The 26,861-nt window shown below is 32.3% G+C and overlaps 1 protein-coding gene across 1 annotated transcript in view; it reads left to right on the top strand.

The window, feature by feature from the left end:
- The window catches only part of LOC109098733 (neogenin-like), a 113,547-nt gene that overhangs the window by 52,455 nt on the left and 34,231 nt on the right, over positions 1 to 26,861 (top strand). Inside the window, exons 4-9 of the mRNA XM_042715005.1 lie at positions 8,510 to 8,650; positions 8,878 to 9,010; positions 9,880 to 10,030; positions 18,134 to 18,270; positions 22,651 to 22,802; positions 24,475 to 24,595. Of these exons, the coding sequence (XP_042570939.1) occupies positions 8,510 to 8,650; positions 8,878 to 9,010; positions 9,880 to 10,030; positions 18,134 to 18,270; positions 22,651 to 22,802; positions 24,475 to 24,595 (835 nt within the window). The remainder of the gene's footprint in view (positions 1 to 8,509; positions 8,651 to 8,877; positions 9,011 to 9,879; positions 10,031 to 18,133; positions 18,271 to 22,650; positions 22,803 to 24,474; positions 24,596 to 26,861) is intronic.

The raw sequence follows: 26,861 nt of genomic DNA, 5'->3' as shown, positions 1-26,861 counted from the left end.
CTCGTTTGTCAGAGCGCTTCTGTCCTCGGACTCATCACGCTCCTGCTGTCTGTCTCGAATGCTTTTCACACCTTTCAGTGCATTTTTAGCATTAGGGCTTGAAATATTTCTATTATTGCCACGGTTATTGTTTCTCATCTCTCGTGTGAAGTTTAGCATCTGATTGCATTACTAAGTCTCAAATTTACTCTTAATTTCGATCTTGAATGAATGCAAATCCTGTCACTTATTATGTGTGTTTGCTCTTGATCATGAGATGTTTTGCTGAATTTCAGAGCTGCTATTTTCTCTACAGTGAGTGCATGTAATGACCAGGAGCTGACAATATAGATCCAAGACACCTGAAGGCATTAATTTAATGTGCTACTAGCCATTTCTGTGTAATTTTACATTTATTTTCTGAATGAAAATTGTTTCAGCACCATTTGTTTGTCAGTGTACGTATATAGAACAGTGCAATAGTTCAGTTTACAGCATTATTACCGATCTCACAGCTGAGATTTGCTGTATTGAATATATTGCTTTAGATGAGCATTGTTGTATGACTTCAGAAAAAACTAAAATATAACACATCTGGCATATGAACTACTTTTATGCTTCTATTTTGTACATCAAAACTTCATAGCACCGGGTCACTTCATAGACTTTCAAAATCTCCTCTTGTGCTGGAAGAAAGTAGGTTTGATAGTGCTATTTTTAATGCCAATTTTAATCTTAAAAGTTTAAAACGTTTTCACATTTAAAATGTATTTATAGTCGATTTGAATAATGTTAAATATTTAATGAAAACTATTTTAGTTGACAAGAAAACAAATCAAACAAATAATTAATAATAACAAAAAAAAAAAAAAAAAAAATTTATATATAATATAAAAAAAAGTAAACATTTTGAAAAAATTCAAAAAAACAACAAAACATCTTCTCTGAAGAAACGGAAAAAACTAAAACTTAAATTTAAATTTAAATCTTAATAAAAAAAAAATTTTCTTTTTTTAAATTCAAATGTAGTCTATTTATAGTTTATACTGTATGTAGTTATATTTATAGTTTAATTAATTTCAATTTTAATATATATTTCTTTTAATTTAAAATGTAAATATAATGATATTGTAAAAATAATAATTGATTTTTAAAAAGATTTTGAAATTGTCTACTTAGTCAGTGAAAATTTAATATTTAGTTAATGAGAAATCAATGCAAAAAAAAGTATATATATTATATATATATATTAATAAAAAGTTATTTTTATTAATTAAGTATAAATAAATAAATAAATGAAACATTTCATATATTATCTAAAAATCTGAAATAACATTTTGGTCACTTCACAGACTCTTCATCTACTTTTGTGTTGCTCAGAAGAAAGTATGTTGTGTAAATACTGACATTTACTCAACTATCAGAAAATTACATTTTCGTTTTTAAATGAACCGTTCCTTTAAAGATACCTCCCTATTTACATGAGGGTCTCAGCATCTCGGCTGTTGCACTGAAAGCTGTTTGTGTGGCAGCTCGTGCATCTGAATGGGACCCTGTGTGGTCTCGAGGGTGTCCTGTTTACACTCCCCTCGTGAGCGCGTGTGAGGTCTCGTGTTGCTTTTGGAGCGCTCGGACATGTGGAGGAGGAACCCGCAGCAGAAAATGTTAGCGGAGGGCAGATGAAATCCACAGATGAATGGAGGAGCTTTTTCTGTGTTTGCTCTGCGGTGGAAGGTGAGGAGGGTACAGAGATACAGAGGAGGTTTCAGTCTTCACCAGCGCTTTGGAAAGAGGCTTTCTGTCAGTCAGAAATATATATATATATATATATATATATATATATATATATGTATATGTGTATATGTATATGTGTATATGTATATGTGTATATGTATATGTGTATATGTATATATGTATATGTATATATGTATATGTATATATGTATATGTATGTATGTGTATATGTATATATGTATATGGTATATGTGTATATATATATTTATATATATATATGTATGTGTATATGTGTATGTGTATATGTATATATGTATATGTATATGTATGTATGTGTATATGTATATATGTATATGTATATGTGTATATATATATTTATATATATATATGTATGTGTATATGTGTATATGTATATGTGTATATGTATATATGTATATATGTATATGTATATGTGTATATATATATTTATATATATATATATATGTATATGTATGTGTTGTATATGTTATATGTGTATATGTGTATATGTTGTATATATATATATGTATGTGTATATGTGTATATGTATATGTGTATATGTATATATGTATATATGTATATGTATATGTGTATATATATATTTATATATATATATATGTATATGTATATGTGTATATGTATATGTATGTATGTGTATGTATGTATGTGTATATGTATATATGTATATGTATATGTGTATATATATATTTATATATATATATGTATGTGTATATGTATATGTGTATATGTATGTATGTGTATATGTATATGTATATATATATTTATATATATAATTATGTGTATATGTGTATAATATTAAAATAAAAAAAATAAATTTATTTTAAATATATATATATATATGTGTGTGTATATATATATATGTATATGTATATGTATGTATATATGTATATATATATATGTATATGTATAATGTGTGTGTATATATATATATATATATATATATATATTATATATATATATATATATATATCATATGCATTTTGTGATTTTTTTTTTTTTTTTTTTTTTTTTATCACAGAATTGTGAAAATTCGGTGCAATTTTAAATTTAAATTATTTTTTCCTCATATCATAATCACCAATTTATTTAAATTTAAAATAATTTATATTTCATTATTTCATAAATACTAGCTGTTATTTTTTCCTCATAATATTTTGTCAGCAGTTTATTTGGTTTAAAATCATTGGTAACACTTTCCATGAAGCCCATATTAATAATACATTATAAGACTATTATTAAGGCATTATAATGAATGAATAATGCATTATAAAATGCATTATAATATGTTTTATCATCTCATGAGTAATCATAACAACAGTTTTAATGCATTATAATGTTTATTTATTTGTGGTTATAGCTTTTAAGAGTATGATGATTTATAACACACAATGAACACAGTTCATCCACTTAACTTACAATGGGTTATATTTCCCATAGTTATAATGTATTATAAGTCTCATATCTTGTCATTGTTAACTTGTTAATTTACTTAAAGCAGACAAAGACCACTTATAAATAACAACAACAGCTTTATTAATAAAAAAAATAAAACGCTATAAGATCAGATATCTGATCAGATGAATGTGTAATATGGCACATTAGATTTTAATTATATTTATTGTACTATCAATTAGATACAGTAGTAAGATACTGTACACATCTTAAATAAATAATAGCAAAATATGAGACTTGTAATCCTTTATAAATTAAGTGGATTTAACATGATGTTTATTGCATGTTATAAATAATCATACTCAAAGTTATAACCACAAGTAATTTTTGTAATGTATTATAATGATGATTATTTATGAGATGAAACAACATATTATAAGTTGTTTTTTCTATTATGCATTATGCATTCATTATGATGCCCTAAGAATACCCTCATAAATATGGGCTTCATAGAAAGTGTTACCAAATCATTTAATTATCATCACAATGGCATTTTTTTTTTGTCCTTCTCATTGACCCAAAAAAAAAAAAAAAAAAGTAATTTTGTTGACAAAATTACACTGGTTGCAGCAATAATAATAATAATAATAAGTTTTAAAAATGAAAAATGTTTGGTCATATCTCATGTAGATATGTACAGTACAGACCAAAAGTTTGGAAACATTACTATTTTTAATGTTTTTGAAAGAAGTTTCTTCTGCTCATCAAGCCTGCATTTATTTGATCAAAAATACAGAAAAACAGTAATATTTTGAAATATTATTACAATTTTAATATAATTATTTTTACATTTATTATACTTTAAATTATCATTTATTTCTGTGATGCAAAGCTGAATTTTTAGGATCATTATCACATGATCCTTTAGAAATCATTCTGAATATGATGATTCATTACTCAAAGTTGGAAACAAGTTCTGCTGCTTAATATTTTTTTTCAGAACATGTGATACTTTTTTAGGATACTTTGGATGAATAAAAAGTAAAAAAAAAAAAAAAAAACTATGTTTTTAAAATATAAATAGTTTTAAACAATATACACTACTGGTCAGTAATTTGGGGGTCAGTACATTTTTTTTTTCTTTCTTTTTTTTAAATAAAATCAATACTTTTATTCAGCAAGGATGTGTTAAATTGATAAAAAGTGATAGTAAAGAAAATATATTATTAGAATATATATTATTACAATTGTTTTTTTTTTTTATTTTGAATAAACGCAGTTCTTTTTAACCTTTTATTCATCAAATATATTAGACAGCAGAACTGTTTCCAACACTCCATAATAAATCAGAATATTAGAATGATTTCTAAATGATCATGTGATAGACTGGATTTACATGTGACACTGAAGGCTGGAGTAGTGATGCTGAAAATCAGCTTTGCATCACAGGAATAAATTATTTTTTTAAAGTATATTCAAATAGAAAAACTATTATTTTAAGTTGTAATAATATTTCACAATATTACTGTTTTTTTCTGTATTTTTGATCAAATAAATGCAGGCTTGATGAGCAGAAGAGACTTTTTTCAAAAACATTAAAAATAGTAATGTTTCCAAACTTTTGGTCTGTACTGTATGTGACCGGTCTCGTCTTCACTGAAATGCATATATCCCTCTGTCACCAGCGTAGCTGCTCTCAGCTCTGTGTGATGTGAAGCTCAAAACTTGGAAAGTCTAGGAGGTCCTTAAAAACACCAACTGTTCATTCATAACTCCGAGTGAAAGAACAGAACAGAATCACACGTTCCAGAGAGAGATGTGAACCGGCCTCAGAGCTGTTGTGTGAATGTCTGGCGTGTTTGTGTATTTGTGTGTGGATGGATTTGTCTGCCTTCAGGCTGTAGACGGCTCCAAGCTGTGTTTGATGATTCCCCTCCGGTGTCTCTCCGTCACATCAGGGATGGATGCGGTGGGATCGGAGGCTGGATCTTTGCAGACGTGTGTTCAGCATGTGGACGGATCACACGACATTGTTTGCTGGAGCTGCACGCTTGCACAAACACACACTCACACACACTCGATGTAGGTTGCTTGCATCTTCACTCCTCCAGTGTTGCTAGCTGGTACAAAGCCATCACAATGCTAGGGTGTTGCTATGCAGATGAAAATATGTTCAGGTGTTTTTTTAGCATGTTGCTGGGGGGCTTGGAAGTTGAAAGGCGCTTGTTAGTCTCTTCAGAGGGCTCTGTGGCTTTTAGTGTGTTATGTTGTAGACAAAAATCTAAATTGTGAAATGCATGTTAATTCTAATTTTCACAGTTTACATTGAGTGATGTTTATACCATTGTTTGAAGCAACTGCATGCCATATTTTTATATGAAAATAAACCAGCTGAAAAACTTTTATTGCTTTTCTATAACATTGAGCCTCAAATGTCAACTCTACAGTGGATTGGCTTCTTCTTTTAAATAAAAAAAGTAAAAATATGCGTGGTATTATAATGTTATACTAAAATTAAAACAATGGGAAAACTCGTAAGATTAAAAAAAAAAACATCTGAAGCACGCAGAATAACACAAGTGGAGTTTGAACGATTAATTGGCGATTAATTGAACGATTATGTAATTGTGGCATCTGTAATTGTTATCTCGATTAGAAATTCGATTCATTGTGCAGCCCTAGTTGCTAGGGTGTTTTAATTGTTGCTATGTGTGCTAGTGTGTTGCTATGCAGTTGCTATGGCGTTTTTATTTTAATTTAATTTTTTTTAGCACAATGCGGTGTAGTTGCTTGGGAGTTGCATGATGGTTGTTGGAGTGTTCTGAGCGGGTTTTGATGTGTTGCTATGTTTTTGATATGCGTGTAGATAAAAATTTGTCTAAGTAACTTATTGTGTGTTACCATGCATTCTCAAGTTGCTATGTAGTTGCTGGGGTGTTAGTGTTCCGAGTGACTTTTAGTGTGTTGCTATGCAGTCGCTAGGGTATTTTAAATGTTCTTTAGAACATCGCTGTGTGGTTGTTGTGAGTGGTTGCCATGGCTTTACTATGTGGTTGCCAGTGTGTTGCTATGCAGTCGCTAGGGTATTTAAAATGTTCTTTAGAACATTGCTGTGTGGTTGTTGTGAGTGGTTGCCATGGCTTTACTATGTGGTTGGCAGTGTGTTGCTATGCAGTCGCTAGGGTTATTTTAAATGTTCTTTAGAACATCGCTGTGTGGTTGTTGTGAGTGGTTGCCATGGCTTTTCCTCTTTACTATGTAGTGTGTTGCTATGCAGTCGCTAGGGTATTTTAAATGTTCTTTAGAACATCGCTGTGTGGTTGTTGTGAGTGGTTGCCATGGCTTTACTATGTGGTTGGCAGTGTGTTGCTATGCAGTCGCTAGGGTATTTTAAATGTTCTTTAGAACATCGCTGTGTGGTTGTTGTGAGTGGTTGCCATGGCTTTACTATGTGGTTGGCAGTGTGTTGCTATGCAGTCGCTAGGGTATTTTAAATGTTTTTTAGAACATCGCTGTGTGGTTGTTGTGAGTGGTTGCCATGGCTTTACTATGTGGTTGCCAGTGTGTTGCTATGCAGTCGCTAGGGTATTTAAAATGTTCTTTAGAACATTGCTGTGTGGTTGTTGTGAGTGGTTGCCATGGCTTTACTATGTGGTTGCCAGTGTGTTGCTATGCAGTCGCTAGGGTATTTTAAATGTTTTTAAGCACATTGCTATATAGCTGCTGGAATGTTTGTGGTTGCCTGGGAGTTGTGAGTGTGTTTTGAGTGGTTTTATTGTTTCTATGTGGTTGCTAGGTTGTTGTGAGTGGATGTCAGTGAGTTGCTATGTGGTTACAAAAGTATCTTTTTTGCTTTGTGGTTGCTTGAGTGTTTTTTTTAAGCATATTGCTATGTGGTTGCTGGGGAATTGGAAAGAGATAGTTAGGGTTTTCTAAAGGTGGCTTTAAACATGTTCCTATGCGGTTGCTAGGGTGTTGCCATGCGGTTGACATTGCCAGTGAGTTGTTTGTGTGCTTTTATTTATTTGCCAGGGCGTTGCTATGCAGTTGCTAAGGTTATCTGAAAGGGTTTTTATGCACATTGCTGAAAGTTAATACTTACTTTCATAGGTTTGAACAACAGCTAACCCCAAGTTTAGTACTAATACTAGTGCTAGTCTTGATTAAGCAAAGTGAGTTTGCGTGGTTGTGTGTGTGCATATGAATGAATGCATGTGTGTATTGGTAGGGTTTGTCAGTGTGTGTGTGTGTGATTATAAAGCTCTTCCACAGACTTCAGGAACATCTCTGAACATCTGCAGACTCGATACCGTGAGATTAAAGACGAGAGAAATAACACTTTTTATCTTCTTGGTGTTGTGTGTGAATCTCGTAAGGATTCTCAATGGTGTTTACGATCTGTTTGTTTGTGCTTCATCTTTTGATGTTGACTTTTTTACTGAGTTTCAAAGCAATTAATGGCACAAAGAGATTTATTTTTCCTTTTATGTGAAATATTAAACATTTAACACACTCTTGTGCTAAATGAGTGTTTGTTCATTAAATCTTTCTCTTCTCCAAACATTACTTTCCTTGGTCACATTCAAAACAAAGTAGAAAAAAAAACAAGAATTTAAAAGTCTCGTTAATTTTTTATTTTTAATTATTATTATTTTAGTTATATATGTGTGCATTCTAAACTTTTTATTATTTATAATTTAGATTTTTTTTTAAATATGAGTGTTTTGAAAATGACCTACATAAACATTAATATTTATTACTGAGTGTTTTTTTATTTAAGATTGTGTTAAGAGTTGATTACCGTTTACCATTTTTAGATGATAATAAATAATTTAATTCTTGCTGCAGTCATGAATATTAAAGCAGTTTTTCTTGCTTTCAGTATTAACCTCATCTAATACGCTTCAATCACTCAACAGTCAAGAGTCAATTCCTTTTAAAACTGTTCTTTTATCCATTATTTGAGATGAATGTCAATTCGGGTCAGGGTTTGAATAAATTCTGTTAAAATTAGTAAATTGAAATTTGAAGACAAATCTGTTTCTCTACATCGAAATGAGCCTCTTTAATTAATTACCATGCATTAATCAGAGTATTAATGAAATGAGTGGAATATGATCGTGAACGGACCCTCTGCTGTGCTGTTCAAACATGCTTAATGGCTGCTCGTCTCCCAAGTTTACTCGCTAATTGGTTTGACGAGACCATTAGTGTTATTTACTTAATTTCTCCAGAGTTAGCAAAGCATCTAATCTCCGTCTGTAGCTCCCCAGGGTTCGTTATTTCAGTTGTTCTCGCTTGATTTCTGTTCAGTCATTCTGTCAGTGTAGAGATTAAATGAGCTTTACTGTAGGGATGTAACGCAGCTGATCTGTTCCCTCACTCAGCACTACCGCGTTTCTGTGCGCTCGGGCGGCACTGAGATGCTGAGCTGTGAGGTGACGGAAGAGCTCGCCCCGTTCACCCGCTGGGAGAGAGACGGTCGGCCCGTGGAGCTGGACGGCAGGGTGGAGAGGGGGGGGGGGGGGGGGGGGGGTGACGGGAGGGGGGGGGGGGGGGGGGGGGGGGGGGGGGGGGGGGGGGGGGTGTCAGTACAGCTGCCCAGTGGAAGCTGGTCATCAGCAACGGCTCCAGAGCGACGCCGTGACTCTACGCTGCAGCATAGACGTCTGGGACGGCCAAAACACGCCGGACTCTACCGCTGCAGCATAGACGCGTGGAGCTGGACGGCAGGGTCATACAGCTGCCCAGTGGAGCTCTGGTCATCAGCAACGGCTCCCAGAGCGACGCCGGACTCTACCGCTGCAGCATAGACGGTCTGGGACCGGCCAAAACCACAGACGAGGCACAACTACAGGTGTCTGCAGGTACACACGGACAAGACTCATTTTAACAGATTTAGGGAAATCTGTAACGAAATAACTACATTTTTTCAGATTTCTGCATGTAATCGTATACTGTACCTTTTATCAGCATAGGATAGCGTTTACCTTGAAATTCCTGTAGTGAGAAGCTGTTTGCCCAGTGGAGAATCTGAACATTAAATTATAGATTTTTACATTTTTAATTATTCAAAACCTTAAAATATTGTAACAGTGAAAATAATGGTAATAAAAAAATACATTTATTCTTATTATTTATTTTTTGTTATTTTATTGTTTTATCGAATTGCAAATTTATTTATATACATGTTATAAAAATATTATATTATAAAATATATTAAAATATATTTAGATATAATGTATATTATGTGTGTTTGTGTATACATATATACATTATTATTTGTGTAAAATGTAAAATAAAAAAATAATGTATATGTAAATATATTATTATAAAATATTATAAAGTAGAATAAAAAACAATGTGATTGTATTGTGAATTTACATTACAGATGATTCAGTTTATATATATATATATATATATATATATACACACACACACACACACACACACACACACACACACACACACACACACACCATTTTTAGTGGTACATTTTAAAATAAAATAATATTATGAAGTAAATTATAATATTTATTATATTATTTGTATAATATTTATATTATTTTAAATATTTATTATATTATTTATTTATTATTATTATTATCAATGCTCACAAGATGATTCTGTTCATATATAGATAGATAGATATAATTCATTTATATTTTATTATATATTTTTTAAATAAACACACGTGTTTTTTTTTGTGCATTCACATTTGTGTGTGTCTTTGCAGATTCGGGTGTTGAAGAAAAACTGGAGACTCTCCAGGGCCCCGTTGCTGTGGTGAAGGTTGTCGGGGAGAGCGTGTTGTTGCCATGCGTCATGAAGGGATACCCAGTGCCAGTGATTCGCTGGACGCTTAACGACCGGCCGATTGACGAGAGGTAAGCGTATCAGAACAGTGTCTTTGCACGAACCCATAAGAGAAAAACACAGAGGAAAGCACAGAGAATCGTGCATTTTCCTGTCAAATTCTTGGCTGGATGCAAGAAATGCGTGCAGGAATGAGATCAGAGCGCTGCCTCAGATCCACCGCGTGGTCTGGTGTACCAAAGCAAACTCGCCTGTCGCCACAGAGCACACGAAAAGAATCCATTCAGTCGCTATTCAACGTCTGTCCAAATTCTTCAGCGTAAAATATCCGTATCATCTGACGGAGGTAATTACTGACGCCTGTGTAAATGATGTTATTGTGTCATTTTGCATAGTTATGATGCTCTTATCTTCGTCTATAGTCACACACGCCGTAAATCGTCTTACATAGTTTGCAGGATAGCCTGCATGGTTTAACAGAGGAGGTTCTGCTGTTGTCATCCGGTGCACATGAATAATGTAGAAAGGACTGGATGGTCACGGCATGTCAGCGGTCCAGCGCTCTGTCATTCAGTATTACGTCCTCTGTGCTGGTATATTTACCCTGATGGGATTTCAGCCGTGGGTTTGGTAATGTTTGCATTGTGGACGTGCAGAAGCGATTACATGCTTTTTATTGCCGCTTTGTCCTGACCCTCTGTGATTACACGCTAGGGTTATTTTTCTGCATATACTGATCTACAGCCTGAAATGTGCAATGTGTAAATCCTCGTTAGGAAACAACAAAAATGAGTTAGTCCAGTTGTACAGAAAAAATAAATTAATGCAGAAAAAAAAATATTGCAAAAATAAAGCTGTTATGTAGTATGAATCTTTTCTACAGATAACCAAAGTACAAGCAATAGCAGGAAATAAGTACAATACAGCAAATGTGCCGATTAAATAAACAGTGCTTTTCAGGTCTAAAAGAAGTTCTCTGGTACAGAAATCAGGATAGCAACCAGCTTAAACACATTTAGAAACTTTTCAGCTTTATTTTTAGTTCAGTTTTAGTAATTTTAGCACTTCAACTGAAATAAACGTTCTATGAATATTAGAAATGCTGCCTTTATTTTAAACATTTCATCCAATATTTATATTTTATTTTGCTTCAGCTTTATTTCAATTAAGAAGTTAACAGTAGCAGCACTGATGCCCTTGGCTTAGTGCTGCGCAGGGGTTGCGAACGTCACTCCCATTTTCTTCAGTAAATGTACAAATCTAATCTTCACATTCCTTTTTCGTGATGAGAACACACAGAAGGCTGAGCGTAACAGATGGGAATCAGAGTGGAGGATTTTGTTGTGTGTAGGAAACCTCTAGACTTGCTAATGGATGGCAAACACTCTGCATCTTTTCTGACACTTGCTGCCTAATGCATAATAAGATCGGGGATAAAGCTGCATCCCTGCTGAATTTATGATGTTTTTCTTTCTTTTATACATTTTATTTTGGAATACAATTTGGGAATTGTAAAGGGAAAGTGGTTTGAGAAATGCAATTCAGAAAGGGAGATGAAAGTGTATGGAAGTGCATATATATATATATATAGAGTATATATATATATATATATATATATATATATATATATATATATATTAATATATATATATAGTATATATATATATATATTAGTGCTGTCAAAATATTAATCATGATTAATCACATCCAAAATAACTTTTTGTTTACATAATGCATGTATATATTTAAGAGAAATATGTTACGTTTAAGTATATTTATATATGATATAATTTATATGAATATACATATATATATATATATATATATATATACATACATGTAAATATTTGCAAAATATATGCTGTGTGTGTGTGTTTATATATACAGTACATAATAAATAAACACCGTACACAAGCATATATTATGTAAACAAAATCTTTTATTTTGGATGCGATTAATCGCAATTTATCTTTTGACAGCACTTAAATATACACCCCTTTCTTTTATGCATAATAATATAATTATATATATATATATATATAATGTATTGTTTGTAAATATGCACCCCTTTCTTTTATGCATAATAATATAATTTTATATATACATGTGTGTGTGTGTGTAATATATCGTCGCTGCCCGATGAAACTCACGTATGTCCAAAACGGTTACTTTTCAGGAAGTGAAAAAAACACCGTATTTCAAAAGCAGTTGAATGTAGCGTTGTCATACTTGGTACGGCATCTTTACATGTAACCATATTCTTGCCAGTGTAATGATATAATCCACATTTAACCAAAATTGAGTTTAAATGGACATACATGCATATTTTACAGTAACGGTGGTCGATATGCGTTCTTCCGAATTAGATTTAGAATGGCCAAGTCGCGTTTCATATTGACAGATGAATACGCTCAGTTTATTAAATAGCCTACGTCTTAGTTTATTAAATACGCTTAGTTTATTTAAATACTAGCAAGCAAACTAATCTGTGAAGAACTAGATTAGAACTAAACTGTGGAGAGCTTCAATGTCGTACTTTCGTCAGCCAGGTTCACAAATATAAAAATAAATAAAAATATTCTGTGACAATTACTTCGTCTAGACCATTTACCGATAAATAATACTTGTGAATATATAATAAACTTGAGAAGAGTTGTCAAAAACAAACGTTTGCTGATACTTTACCTCACAGTGTTATTCGGCTATCCAGTGCTGAGCTTCGATGAAACTTCACGAGACCGGCGAGATGCTTTCACAGGGCGGGAGATTGATTGACAGCTTTGACACCAAATGGATATACGTGAAAATCAGATGACATGATTTCACAACTTTTCATTGGCCATTTAGATATGTGAAGCATACTGTATACGGAAATGAACCTGGACATTCAAGCCGTCGAAAAATCTCAAAATCGGCAAAATTGAAAAACCTTGTTTAAATAGAAAAACATAGCTAAATATTTTTTTATTATGCACAAAAGAAAAGGGGTGCAAATATACATAATACATTACATATTTTTAATAAAGTTAATTTATATAATTATATATAAATATAAATATATATCTAATTATATATTATATGAAAATTAAAATTATTTTTTTATTTTTTTACAAGTTGTAATTATATTATATATGCGCACAAACACACACATGCACACACACACACATATATATATATATATAATTATTATTGCTATTATTGATTTTAATTATTTACAAAAAATAATAAAAATGTAAATCATCCTGGATGAGATTATTTTTGCAGCATCAGTGGTTGCCAGCGGTGCATTAAAATGCTGTCTGCGTAGGCAGCTGATTAGTGTTTGGACCAGAGCCATTGTCTTCATAGAATTTCACTCAGATTGGTTGAGATTCGTCCCCGTCTGCTGTAATGCATCCTCGCCGCTTCGATCACGCCCACCGTGATTTGAAACGATGCGTTCTATAAAGACTGAATTGATCGTATCAAAGAGCTGAGCAGACTAATCATGAGCTGTTTAAGTCACTAACTACCCGCTTCCGCTCGCATGTCATATTACCCACAACATCTCTGTTCTATGTGAATGTGTGTGAGTGTGTCTCTCTCTGGTAAAAGCCCCAGTGTGAGTGGAGCCTCCTCTTCTCTCACAGGAGATTGGGTTTAGACTGTGACTGAAATGATTTCAAAGAATAGTTGACCTAAAAATGGATTTTTCTGTTGTTTCAGACATTTGGAGCACTGATATACTGTAGGATTTTTAATGCATCTTAAAGTTGCATTTCAAGTTATATGATAGCTTTGTGTGACAAACATCAAAATTTAGGTTGTGATTCATTATATATAATTATATAAAAAAAAAAATTAAGTCCATATTGGATATCACAGATATTGTATATTTAATTGTGCATGCTCATTAATTGATTTTGTTAAATGTAATGTTTACCAAATCTCATACATATAAAGCTCACTTAAACTTAGTCTTTAAAAACAATAAGAATTTAAAAACACTGTTAAATGTAATGTTTACCAAATCTCAAATATATATATATATATATATAAATATTTATATATATATAGATATATATAATATATATATATATCTATATATATAAGTGTAAATAAATGCTGATTTTTTTTGTTTTGTTTGTTGTTTTTAACAAGGAAAAAATAAAAAAAAAATTAAAAATTTTTTAAAAAAATTCCTTTCCCAACAAAAAAATCAAAATTAACCCCAAAATGTTAAAATTAAAAAATATAGAAAAAAAAAAATCATTTTATTAAACTAAGAAGTTATATACATTATAAATAAGGTATATGAAAGAACTTATATACATTACATATAATGTAAGAAGTTATAAATTATGTACATTTAAGTTATAAACATTGTTTATAAGTTATGTGAAAGTATGTGTATGTAAATAAAAAATGTAAGATTTTAAAAAGGCGACAGAGTTTTTTAACAAGGAACAATGTTTTTTAAAATAATATAAAAATGATTGAAATTTAAAATTTTTGCCAAAGTTATATTCCAATCAACAGATTATAGTGACCTCTAGATGGATAAAAATATATACAAATGTAAAAATAATTTTTGATTTTAAATATATATATATATATATCATGTATATGTTATAAAATATTATATTATAAAATATATTATTAAAATATATTTAGATACAATGTATAGTATTTGTTTGTGTATACATATATTATTTGCGTAAAGTTTTAAAAAATCTTTCTTGCCCTTTTTTTTAATTTTGTTTTTTTTTTTGTTACCTTGTTATATACATTTAAAAATAAAAATTTTTACCTGTGTAGAGCTCAATATAAACTGTTGATCAGAATGGAACTGCGTGAAATTTCTTAAAAATTAATAAGTAAAAAAATGTGAATAAATAAATAAATAGGAGCATGCTGGTTTAGAATGCCACGAGGGGAGAGTAAACAATGACAATTTTGTGTATTGTGTGAACTAAGTTTTTAAGATAGAAAAACACCAAGAATGAAGCCCGAAAGCTTAAAATGTAAAAATCTTGTGTGTTTAGAGGCCTTGAATTCCAGCATGAAGAAGCTGTTGAATAAGTCACATTCTTCGCCCTCCTCCATTGTTTGCTTCTCTGGCATGTTGTTGTAAGAGAATCTAATCTGGAGATTGTCAGACGGCTCTCAGGAACTGAATAAACAAATCATCGTGTGTTGGTGTTAAAACCTCCTCATCAGCTCAGACGCTCATTCATTACAGGCCGTGCATAAACGCTCATTTACAGCCAATCCCTTGAGTGATTTCTGTCCCGACGCTGTCTGATCTGAGGCCAGTTCCTCCGTGTTTCTAATCATTTAAAGAGTGTAGGATATGACGGGGTCGACCCAGATCATCACACAGCTGTAATTGTCTTATCTCACCTTTGAATCGCATGGATTAGAGCCGGAATGCTGTTTAGTGCTTTACAGAAAGCCAGCGGATCACGGAGGAATTCTTGGGGTGAATGCAAATCGCTTGCTTCACTGACAAGAGCACCTTTTGTCCTCAGTGACGTAGATAAAGCAGCCCGAGACGTTTGTGTCGGTGACAGATACTCCAGCTCTTCTCATCACAAACATCAGGCTGGAGGATTTGCACAGGGGAGGATTGTAATATAAGAGTATTGTAAATCCAGTCAGGCGTCGCACACAAACGCATGTTCAGCAGTTCCTTCTCAGTGCAAGCACTTCCTCTTTATGCAATACTTTGATTTATGTTTTTTTTTAATGGTTATATCATGCATTCTCCTTCAGCATCTCGACTTCATGTTTATATTTACGATGTATAACATCCTGGAAGTGTTTGCATGTGTTTTAAACATTTATAGCAAATTTATTACGTTTTTAATGGTTGATCAACGTTAGCAAACAACGGTAAATTTAAAGAGGGCATTGAATTGAGGAATTCTGGGAAATGGAGGATAATAAATCCTAAAGCGGAGCAGGTAACATAAGAATCCTTGAGAAGTGTGTTGATGTTCAGCCAGATGTTCTCAAAGATAAAGTTTCAGAGAATAACACTTGATTGTGTCTTTTTTTTTCTGTAACCACCAGGATTTAAAATTTTCATTTTTAAAGATTTAATTGTAGTTTCAATTAAATCAGATGTTATCAAGTTTGTGGTTTTGTGACATCATGTATTTGAAAAATATATTTGTAATTTTATTGGGGACACTTATTACCAAATTAAATATTCATGAGAGGTATTTTGTGCATATTTAAAGGGATACTTCATTAAAAAAAATTCAGTGTTATTTTAGTATCATTGATTTAAAAAATAGAAAAATAAAATCTAATAAAAAATTATATGTAATTTTTTTCATTAGATTATTTATATATATATATTTATATTTTTATATATATATATATATATATATATATATATATATTCTATTTTTTTTTTTTTTTTTTCAATTTAATTTAAGCAACAGTTTTAGAAACTTTGTCTTTTGTCATTTTTATTTATATTTGTTTTTTAATATCTATATAGTTTAGTAATAAGTATAAGTTCAACTAAATTAAAATATTAAATTTTTATATTAGATATTAAACTATAAATGTTGCCTTGTCAGCTAACTGAAATAAGTTTTTTAAAGATTTTATTTTAAATTTAAATTTACCCACAAATAGAAAAGTTTGTAGCACCAAACACTCATCCAAAAATCCAGTCAGCAATTAACATAAGACTAACTAACAGATGAAATATATGAAATAAGCCTTTTTGGCTGAATCTGGAGTGCGGATCTCTTTCATCTCTAAATTCATTAAATTGTTTATTTCACATAACAATTAATCATTTTAATTTTCAGCCTTCAGGTTTGAGTGAATAAATCATGTCAAAATGCAAAAAAAAGTGCTCAGTGTATTTTAAAATCTACAAATGAAACTTTCATGAATAAATAATGTCAGAATAAGCTGAACTATTCCTTTTTAAACAAACTTTTTACCCATCATGCTCTGTTACCCTCCTCCAGTATGTTTTAATGTAGTGCTAAAAGACAATTAATGAGGCTCTTTGTACTTCATAGATGTGTCGTCTTTTTAATTTCTTTTTTAATTATCCGGCCTCCTCCTCAGGTCTCTCAGGGGCTCCCTGTAGCGTTCACGGTCGCAGCGTCATCCGGCTTTTGTCATGTCATGTGTTCAACGAACCTCTCATTGGGTTCTGAGTCCTCGTCTGGCGTCTCAGAGGCTGAGGATGCTAAATATATCTGAGTGATGCTCCTGTGCTCTGAAAGTGTCAAATGATTACCAATTTCTAACACCTTAAATAGTTTTCAGAGCATTTTTAGCGTTTCTTTGGTTATGAGAAATTCACACGTTTGTGTTGTGATTTTTGCACAAAATTTGTTGCATTTATGCAACAATTTAAACCACCGTTCACAAGTTTGTTATTATCAATGCTGCTTCATATTTTTGTGGAAGCTGTGATACAGTTTATTTTCCAGGATACTTTGTTGAATAGAATGTTCAAAAGAAAATTTAATTAAAATATATATTTTTTTAGTTTGTTTCATGCGTCCTTGCTGAATAAAAGTATGAATTTCTTTTGTACTGACACCAAACCTTTGAATGCTGATGCATGTTATTTGAAATTGCTGCATTCATGTCTCAGTTTCTCTAAGAATTTACAGCAAAATATCGCTCCGCTTCTTAATGAAGCTTGTTTTAATTGTCACTGTGAGCTACAGTTTGACACTCGTGTGTGTGGGAAGAAACGTCTGACGAGTGAGCGAGTGTTGGGAAGACATCGTTCCTGGCTGGTTTACTCTCCGTTCTTAGTTAAACTCAGTAATTGGCGACTGATTCTTTTTCTAATGAGGTGACGTGAGGTTTGGAGGTCTGACTGCGTTTGACTCTTCATCCTTCCTCTTTACTTTCTCTCCTCTGTTGTGTGTGACTATTGATTATTTTTTCTCAGCTCATCTTAGATTAGCTCACCGTCTCTTCTTGTCTCCGAATCATTGGGGAGTCGCCGGGAACAGTAGTTTGTTTTTCTCGAGAAACCTCAAGTGAAGCACTCCAGGGAAGTTGCTTTGAGTGCAATCAAGTCATAAAGAAAAACCCGCAGGAAATGAAATAAATGTTCAATTCCATCTCTGTTGGCATTACCTGAAAATGCTACGAAAGTCACTTTAACACATCCTCTTTGTCTGTTTGTGTGTTTTTCCCAGCCGTGAGCGTTTCGCTGTGATTGGTGGAGGAAGCCTGCAGATCGTCAACCTGACCGAAGAGGATGCTGGGATATACGTCTGTCAGGCGGACAGCGGCAACATGACCAGCGAGATCCAGGCAGAGCTCACGGTGCACGGTACATTTCACAAAAACCTTCATATCTTAAATCAATCGAGTTAGCAAGCCTGCTGAGAATCATCTGAATTGTGAATGATTCAATTGGAGCGGCACTAAACATCCCGGATGTGTAATTATGAGCAGCATTGTTCAGGCTTTTGACGGCGTTCTCCTCTGCGGGGGAGGAACTTCAAAGCGTTGTTTTGTTTTTATTTATATATTTGTTTCTGTGTTATTTTCATCTCTTGGCATAGGATTACATTTTTGGAGAGTCGGTGAGAATTCATTAGACTCTCTGTCTGATGTGGAGGTTTTATCGTTAATGCATGCACAACTCAAGCTCATAACTCATCATTTTCATTTTTACACGAGACGGGTAAATGCTCTAAAAGCCTGACATGCAACACAGTGCTCATTCATTCAAAGGTGCTGCAGGAAATGCAGAAGAAAGTACTGCACAATGGGTCTTACAAAAAAAAACATTCTACTGTAATTGTAGCGTTGAATTGAATGTGCAATTTGCATATAATGGGTTTACACGGTTGTGTTCGCCCAGATGTTTAAGTGCCATCTGTGCATTTGGCAGATGCTTTTATCTTACACTGCATTTAGGCTGATTTTTTTTGTAGTTTTGTTGTGTTTTGTTGTGTTAAAAACTGTCAGGCTTCTAAAAAAATGTAGTTGTTATAGTTAATAGTGTTTAGTTGGCTCTTTCCCAACACTGGTTCAAATAACATGGCTCTAAGAGACGAGAAGAAACTGTATTTTATAGCACAATTTACTATTCCATAATAAAAACATCACAATAATCCACAAGTAATCCACGTGACTCCAGTCCAACAGTTAATGTCTTGTGAAGCGAAAAGCTGGATTTTTGTAAAAAACAAATCCAAGGAGTTTTAACGTTGGTCCTCTATCCGTAATATTGCTTTCTCCAGAAGTCGGGAGAGAAATATACACATCAAGCACTGTTTATAAGTGTGTTATATGATTCTGAAGCGTTTTCATGGATAGAAGACTTGCAATGGTTTGACGTTAAAAATGTCTTAATGGATTTATTATGTGGATTATTGTGATGTTTTTCTCAGCTGTTTGGACTTTCATTCTGACGGCACCCATTCACATCCATTGGTGAGCAAGTGATGCAATGCTACATTTTTCTATATTTTGCCATGAATCAGACAAATCCAGTGACTAGTTTTTCCTCATAATTGGTCCTTTGCTACAATGTTCCTTCTAATTCACAGTCCACGCAGTTTTTGATCACATTGAACTTAATTTAACAATTTTTCCGAAGAAAAACAGCTGACGTGATTTGCACATACGAAGAAAATCCTAGTCAGCTTTTACCACTTTGTGAGCGTATTTAATTTAAAATCACACAATTTACAGAAATATCCAGTTCATTTCTATGGTATATTCTTTAGCCCAATTAGCAACAGGATGGATGGAGGGTCTATTGCTTATTATTTACTCCTTTATAAGCTGTAAAAACAAATAGAAAATTGATAAAACTCACAGACGCTGATTTATAGAAGTTGCGTAAAGCCAGTCTGTGGTCATGCTGTCTGAAGCCCAGACTTCCTTTGATCTGACTCTTGAAATAAAGCCATATCATAATTGAATTTTCTAATTAGATTTATTTGTTTCTTGTGAGACATGGATGCTAGTGGTGATGCAAGAGATTCCAGTGCAATATAACATCCAGAGTAAAGTAAGATAAAGCTGACAGCAGCGGGGCGTGTGTTTATGATCTCTCGCCCCTCGATCTGTTATTTTCACTCCCTCCTGCTGCGTTCGGCCCATCCAGATACAGTCAGATGTTTTTCCATTCGCTTTTCTCGCCTCTTTTACAGGTATTGACGCACATATAGAAGGGTCTGTTGCTGAGCTCAGGAAGTTGAATCTCCCGTAGGGAGTCAGGAAATCTGATTTCACTTCTGATGGGTAAAAATAAAGCGCTTTGTGGGTAACACAAGCACACCTAGTGTTTTGAAAAACACGTACGCAGGTGCATGTTTCAGCGTTTTATAGTTCCTGTACGTCTTGCTTAAACAATAGGAAGGAATATTCCAGGTTAGCAATGCTTTAAACTCTATAGGCAGGATTTATGGCATGCTAATGATGCAAAAAGTGTGTTATTCTAGGTGAGTGAACTTCCAGTTTTCTGTGTTAATCGAAGCACGTCACAGTGTGCAGATCTTAACTTGTATTGAGATGAACTCGCTCTCTCTTTCACGCATGCTTGTGCTATTTTCATTGATGTGGTTAATTTATGATGCCAATTAGTTTTTGTCCTCTTCTTGCATTTGAGTCATTATCTGTGCTTCTCTTGCAAGACTTTGGCTGACTTCGGATGCATAAATAACGCTGTGGTGTTCTTAAGAGCTTTTCTGGGACGTAGAGTTATAGTGACCGTTTCTTCCTACAGTGTGGCTGCTGTGAAACTCCTCATTGGGTTATTAAACACTGGCATCTTAATCTCTTAATATCTGCATGTGAAGTGACTCATAACTCTTGTGCCGCGGTGATTTTAGAAGCCGGTGTTCACATGCTGGGATTTCCCTCTCAGATTAGCAGGATTGTAAAACCGTGTAAGATTGGAATGGGTTACGCTTTAAAAGTTACTCATAAAATTAAAGGATGTGTTCTGACAATCTGTAATCGTATTACTTTCACACCCACTTGCTTGAGTAGTGCATACTTAGTAGTGCATACTTCATTCTTATATATTTAAGTTGATTACTTTTTATTTTTTTATACTTTATTGTGTTCCAGTTAAATACAATTCTTTTAATTATATTTGCCAAATTTAAATTTTTTCTTTTGTGTGTTTTATCACCACCTGCATTAATAAACTTTAAAAACTAAACTAAAGGAATACATATGTACATATGCATAAATTTTATGTTCTGTTATTGTTATATTTTATATAAATTCAATTATGAGTAGAATTTATTCAAATATATTTTTAAAGAATACTCCTCTGCTCACCAAGGCTGCATTTATTTGATCAAAAACACATTAAAAACAGTAATATTGTGAAATATTGTTACAATTTAAAATAAAAAAACTGTTTTTTTAGTTGAATATGATTTAAAATGTAATCTATTCCTGCGATCAAAGCTGAAATTTGAATTTTTCAGGATTCTTTGAATAGTAAGTTAAAAAAAACAGCATTTATTTGAAATCGAAATTATAAATAAAATTTTATTTTTTATAAAATTATAATTAAAGTTTAAAAGAACAGCATTTATTTTAATAGAAATTATAAACAAGTGTATTTTTTATTTAATTATAATTAATTAAAATATATAATTTTATATTTCAAAATTTATTATAAATTTAAAATTTTAATATTATAAATGTCTTCTACTGTCACTTTTGATCAATGTCTTGCATCTTAAAATACTAAGACTATATAAACTATGATACTATATATATATATATATTTAAATGGAAGAAATTAATTTTATTCAGCATCTATTATATTATATTATATTATATTATATTATATTATATTATATCATATTAAAGTCTCAAAATCAAGAAAATCTGATTTTTTTTACAATCTCAAAATCAAGAATGAATCTGAAAAAAGTGTCTGCATATTTTAGTGTATACTTCAGTTCTGTATGTTTCAGTTTAGTGCTTGTCGATCCTGTACACTTCAGTCATCTGGAGTTGCTGTTTCACATACTACTAGTTTTTAAAAGCATTAGATGGTTTACAGTGTGCACTGCGCAGTAAACTAGTATCCCTTGAGAACACAGCCGTTGTGAAGCCAGTCCTGCAGGAGTCTGAGGGAGAGTAGATTAAACTCAAGTTCATCCAAACAGACAAACCAAGTATATAAAAACCAAAATTAAACAAAACCCAAGAAGGTGAGAAACAGCAGAGAATTGAGATCACACCACAAACAGTGACTGCAAGAGATCGTTAGCGTAGCAGAGTTCAAGGAAACGAATCTTCCTCTGTTCCTCTCCTCCAGCTGACAGCAGATGGAGCGCTGTTGATTTTCTTTGTCTCTTGTTGATTTTAGAAGGTGAAGCTGGTTGTGAAAAATACAGAATAAGTCATCCCTGACGCACTTTTGTCAGCTGCTGATAAGAAAACTATCTCTTAATCTGAAACTCCTGTTATACCTAGCGTCTCTGTATTTTTTTTCTTCATCTGTTCTTCACTGCTGTACATCCTCCACTAACCCTGACGGATGCGGTTGCCATAGGAACTGCAAAGACGGTTGAGAGGAAACACGATTAACCTGCCGCTAGCTGTCCCACCGCAGCCACGTCTTTCACACGAATCCCAGCGATGGGATGTTGCACTTTTTTTTCGTGATGCACCCTGTGACCACCTCTTAAGTTCTTACTTGCATTTATTAATTTTCTTCTTCTAGTTCCTCCTCGGTTCTTGACGAGACCCTCCAACACTTACGCCCAGGAGTCCATGGACATCATCTTTGAGTGTGACGTCACCGGCTCACCGCCGCCCACCGTCAAGTGGATGAAGGATGGAGATACGGTCATTCCCAGTGATTATTTCAGGATGGTATGTTAGACCCCCTCCTCACTGCATGATACACATTTATCTATGATCTTATACAGTAAACAGTTTAAAAAATAAAGTTTATTTTTAAGTTATGAATTGATTATTATTATATTTTTTTTTTTTAAACAAAGTGGTCAGTGAAATAAGGTGTTTGATCTGGATGATACTTGATTTATTTTATTTTATTTTATTTATTTATTTTTGCAGCTGTGTAATCTTGTTTCCAACCATTTTTAATCCTTTATTGTATTGTATTTAAACTTTTGATTTTTATTAAAATTTTTTGCAATTATTCAACCCTGTTACCAGCCATTTTAACTCTATTAATACAGTTTTAAATCCAGATTTGTTTTTTTTTGTAATTTATTTATTTTGTTTTATTTTATATTTTACATTTTTCAGTCTTTTTCAATCCCTTTTTTTTTGCAGTTTTTCAGTCCTGTTACTGACACTTTTAACTGTATGAATACAGTTTTAAGTAATGAATTTTAGTTATTTTATATTTTATTTGATTTTTTGCAATTTTTCAGTCCTGTTACCAACATTTTTAACTGTATGAATACTTTTTTTAAAATCCTGATTGTAATTAGTTTTTGTTTTATATTTTAGTTTATTTTTTTGCAATTTTTCAGTCCTGTTACCAACATTTTTAACTGTATGAATACTTTTTTAAAATCCTGATTGTAATTAGTTTTTGTTTTATATTTTAGTTTATTTTTTTTGCAATTTTTCAGTCCTGTTACCAACATTTTTAACTGTATGAATACTTTTTTTAAATCCTGATTGTAATTAGTTTTTGTTTTATATTTTACTTTATTTTTTTGCAATTTTTCAGTCCTGTTACCAACATTTTTAACTGTATGAATACTTTTTTAAAATCCTGATTGTAATTAGTTTTTGTTTTATATTTTGTTTATTTTTTTGCTATTTTTCAGTCCTGTTACCAACATTTCTAACCGTATGAATACTTTTTTAAAATCCTGATTGTAATTATTTTTTTTTTAAATTTTATATTTTAGTTTATTGTTTTGCAATTTTTCATTCCTGTTACTGGCACTTTTAACTGTATTATTAAATTTTTAAATCCAGATTTTTTGTTATTTTTATTTCCTGTTACCAACATTTTTAATGTATAAATACAGTTTTAAGTAATGATTTTAGTTATTTTATATTTTATTTTATTTTTTGCAATTTTTCAGCCCTGTTACCAACACTTTTAACTGTATGAATACTTTTTTAAATCCTGATTTTAATTAGTTTTTTTTTTTGGCTATTTTTCAGCCCTGTTACTGGCACTTTTAACTGTATGAATGCAATTTTAAATCCTGATTTTTAGTTCTTTTATATTTTATTTAATTTCTTGCAATTTTTCAGTCCTGTTACCAACATTTTAATGTATAAGTACAGTTTTTTTAGTAATGATTTTTAGTCATTTTATATTTTATTTAATTTTTTGCAATTTTGCTTTGTAGGAATACAGTTTTCATTATTTTAGATTTTATTTAGTGTTCATAAATTTTTTATTTAACACTTTTAATTCCCATGACGGCTAAATGAATCATTATCCAGCAAAATTGTCGCATTTAGCTGTCTTTGTTTTTTCACAATAATAAAGGCGTTATTGTTATTAATTCTTACGCAATGCTCTGTTTTGTTGTTTGTGTCCCCACAGAAGCAGCATAACTTGCAGGTTTTGGGTTTAGTAAAATCCGATGAAGGTTTTTATCAGTGTTTAGCAGAGAACGACGCTGGGAACGTCCAGGCCAGCGCTCAGCTGATCATACTGGATTTAGGTAAACTCTCTTTGTGTATATTTGCGTATCTGTGTGTGTTTATGCATAAATCCTCGTCCTAAATGAATATGCTGCATTAAACATGTGAAGGAAAGCGCAGTCCATCTCCAGACCCAAATCCCTCAGATCTAAAGTGTTTATTCTAGTTCAGTGATGGTCTAAAACATGCCAAGACTCACCGATTGATCTTTTGACAGGACTTAATCACAGCAATCATTATCACCCGATGGGTCGTAGCAGTCCGTCAGTGATGTTTTCTGGGGATGAGTCCAAACGTTTTGTGGCTTTAGTGTCATTGTGATTGTTTTACAGCGTGTCATAAGCGTGACATCCACACATTCATGTGTTCTGTTGTGGGAGGTTGTGTTACTACAATATGCATGCTGCTAAGATGTTCTGGATGGTCTATTTTTTTGTATTTTTCCCTGTAGCTTGTCTCTCCATCTCAGGCTTCACATGCATGCATTCTTACTCACGTTTCCACGCACTGAATGAAGGCTTGAACACATGTTCTCACACGTCAAGCAGAGGCGTAAATGATGGTGCATTGATTGGATGGCTGGTGCGAGATCTGTTTCTCACCTGTTGCGGGTGCGAGTCTCTAGTGTTCCTCGGCTCGCAGAGGACTCATCGCTAAATGTTTAATTAACCCCTTGCGCTTTATTAGAAATGTGTGCATGCTTTTTTAATTTTTTATATGCATTGAGTTGCATTAGCACCTCTCGACGGAGACCGAGTTATGTGTGCAGAACTGTGGATGTCATTTAATAATCTGGGTTTCTCCAGCGGATGCGTTACGTTTAGTTTGCAAACCACCAAATACTCTCTGAACGGGATTGTAGTGACACATCGGTAATTACTGATCGGATTCCAGTTATTTAATACGTTGTGGAGCACTTTGGTCAACTTCGGTTGTTTTAAAATGTGCTTTATTTAAATAAATAAACATTGTATTGTATTGTATTCTATTAAAATATAATTAATTTGTTAAAATTAATTATTAACATTTAACCCTTAATTTTATAATTGACTAATATTTATTATATTATTTAATATAATTTAATATTAGTATTCTTTAATGCTTAATTAATGTTTCAGCAACAATAATTTGAATAATATTATTAAAATTATTTTATTCATTTAAATTTAGTGTAATATTGTTCATTTTATTTATTATTATTGTTGGTGTTTTTATTTTTATTTTTGTTATTTATGACAGCGAGAAAGAAACGAGGAAATTAAATTTTGATTTTATAATTAATTCATATTTATTCTATTATTTAATATCTAATCTAGAATTTAATATTAATATTGTTTAGTATTTAATTCATATTTAAGCAACAATAATTTGAATTATCATTCAGCAAAATAAAAAACAAAATTAAACACTTATTAACATCATTAAAGCACCATTATTCACTTCATAATATCAGAAAAGAAAATGAAAACATGAAAAAAAAAAAAAATAATTAAAAAAATTGGTCAGCAAGGACGATCTGTCACGTTGGAGTTTAGCAGGCACTTTCAAACATCTAAGCGTCACTATCAAATATTCACTATCATTTATTGAATATTTTTCTGAAAAAGAATAAGTCTCAAAATCAAAACTCTCTCCTTTTAATCTCACAGTTGTTTAGGAGGAACTGACGTGTCGAGTGAACCGCTGTGGCCTCTCGTCAGTGTTTCTGATGCGCTTGTGTGTCTTTCACTGCATGAGATCTTTATTTCCTCTGAACATATGCTCTCAGCCTCTCCAATTACAGGAGAGCTTTGTTTTGATTAATGAAATAATCCACTTCAGGACACTTGGAAATCAGTCCAGGCCCTTCTGTTGTTTTTCCTGCTGTGCATGCACACGACCCTTCATTTGCATTAGAGGTTTCTTCGTTTGTGCTTCTCAGAAAAGAAACGTGAAGGGTTCATTTACCTAAAAATTACAGTTACGTCATCATTTACTCGCCATCACGTCGTCCCAAAATTCCAATAATAATAATAGTAATAATATTTATTATTGTTATTGTTGTTATCAATAATGAATATAAACAGAAATAAAAAATAAAAAAAAAAAAATTATAATTAATTAGGGGTTCAAGTTCGAAGTGCTGAAGCCCTATTGTAATTGTTAGGATTATTATTATTATTATTATTATTATTCCTTAAAACTGATCGTGCAGCCCAAACCGTAAGGCCTCGAAAGTTGAAACTTGGTCAGATTGTAGTAGTCTGGCTCGCTACTCAGGCGCAAAGAACCGCCCCAATCGGCCTA

Source organism: Cyprinus carpio, chromosome A25 (assembly GCF_018340385.1).
Source record: "Cyprinus carpio isolate SPL01 chromosome A25, ASM1834038v1, whole genome shotgun sequence".
NCBI classification, from domain to species: Eukaryota; Metazoa; Chordata; class Actinopteri; order Cypriniformes; family Cyprinidae; genus Cyprinus; species Cyprinus carpio.
Note: the sequence above shows the minus strand (reverse complement) of the source record. Positions and strands in the feature narration are given on the sequence as shown.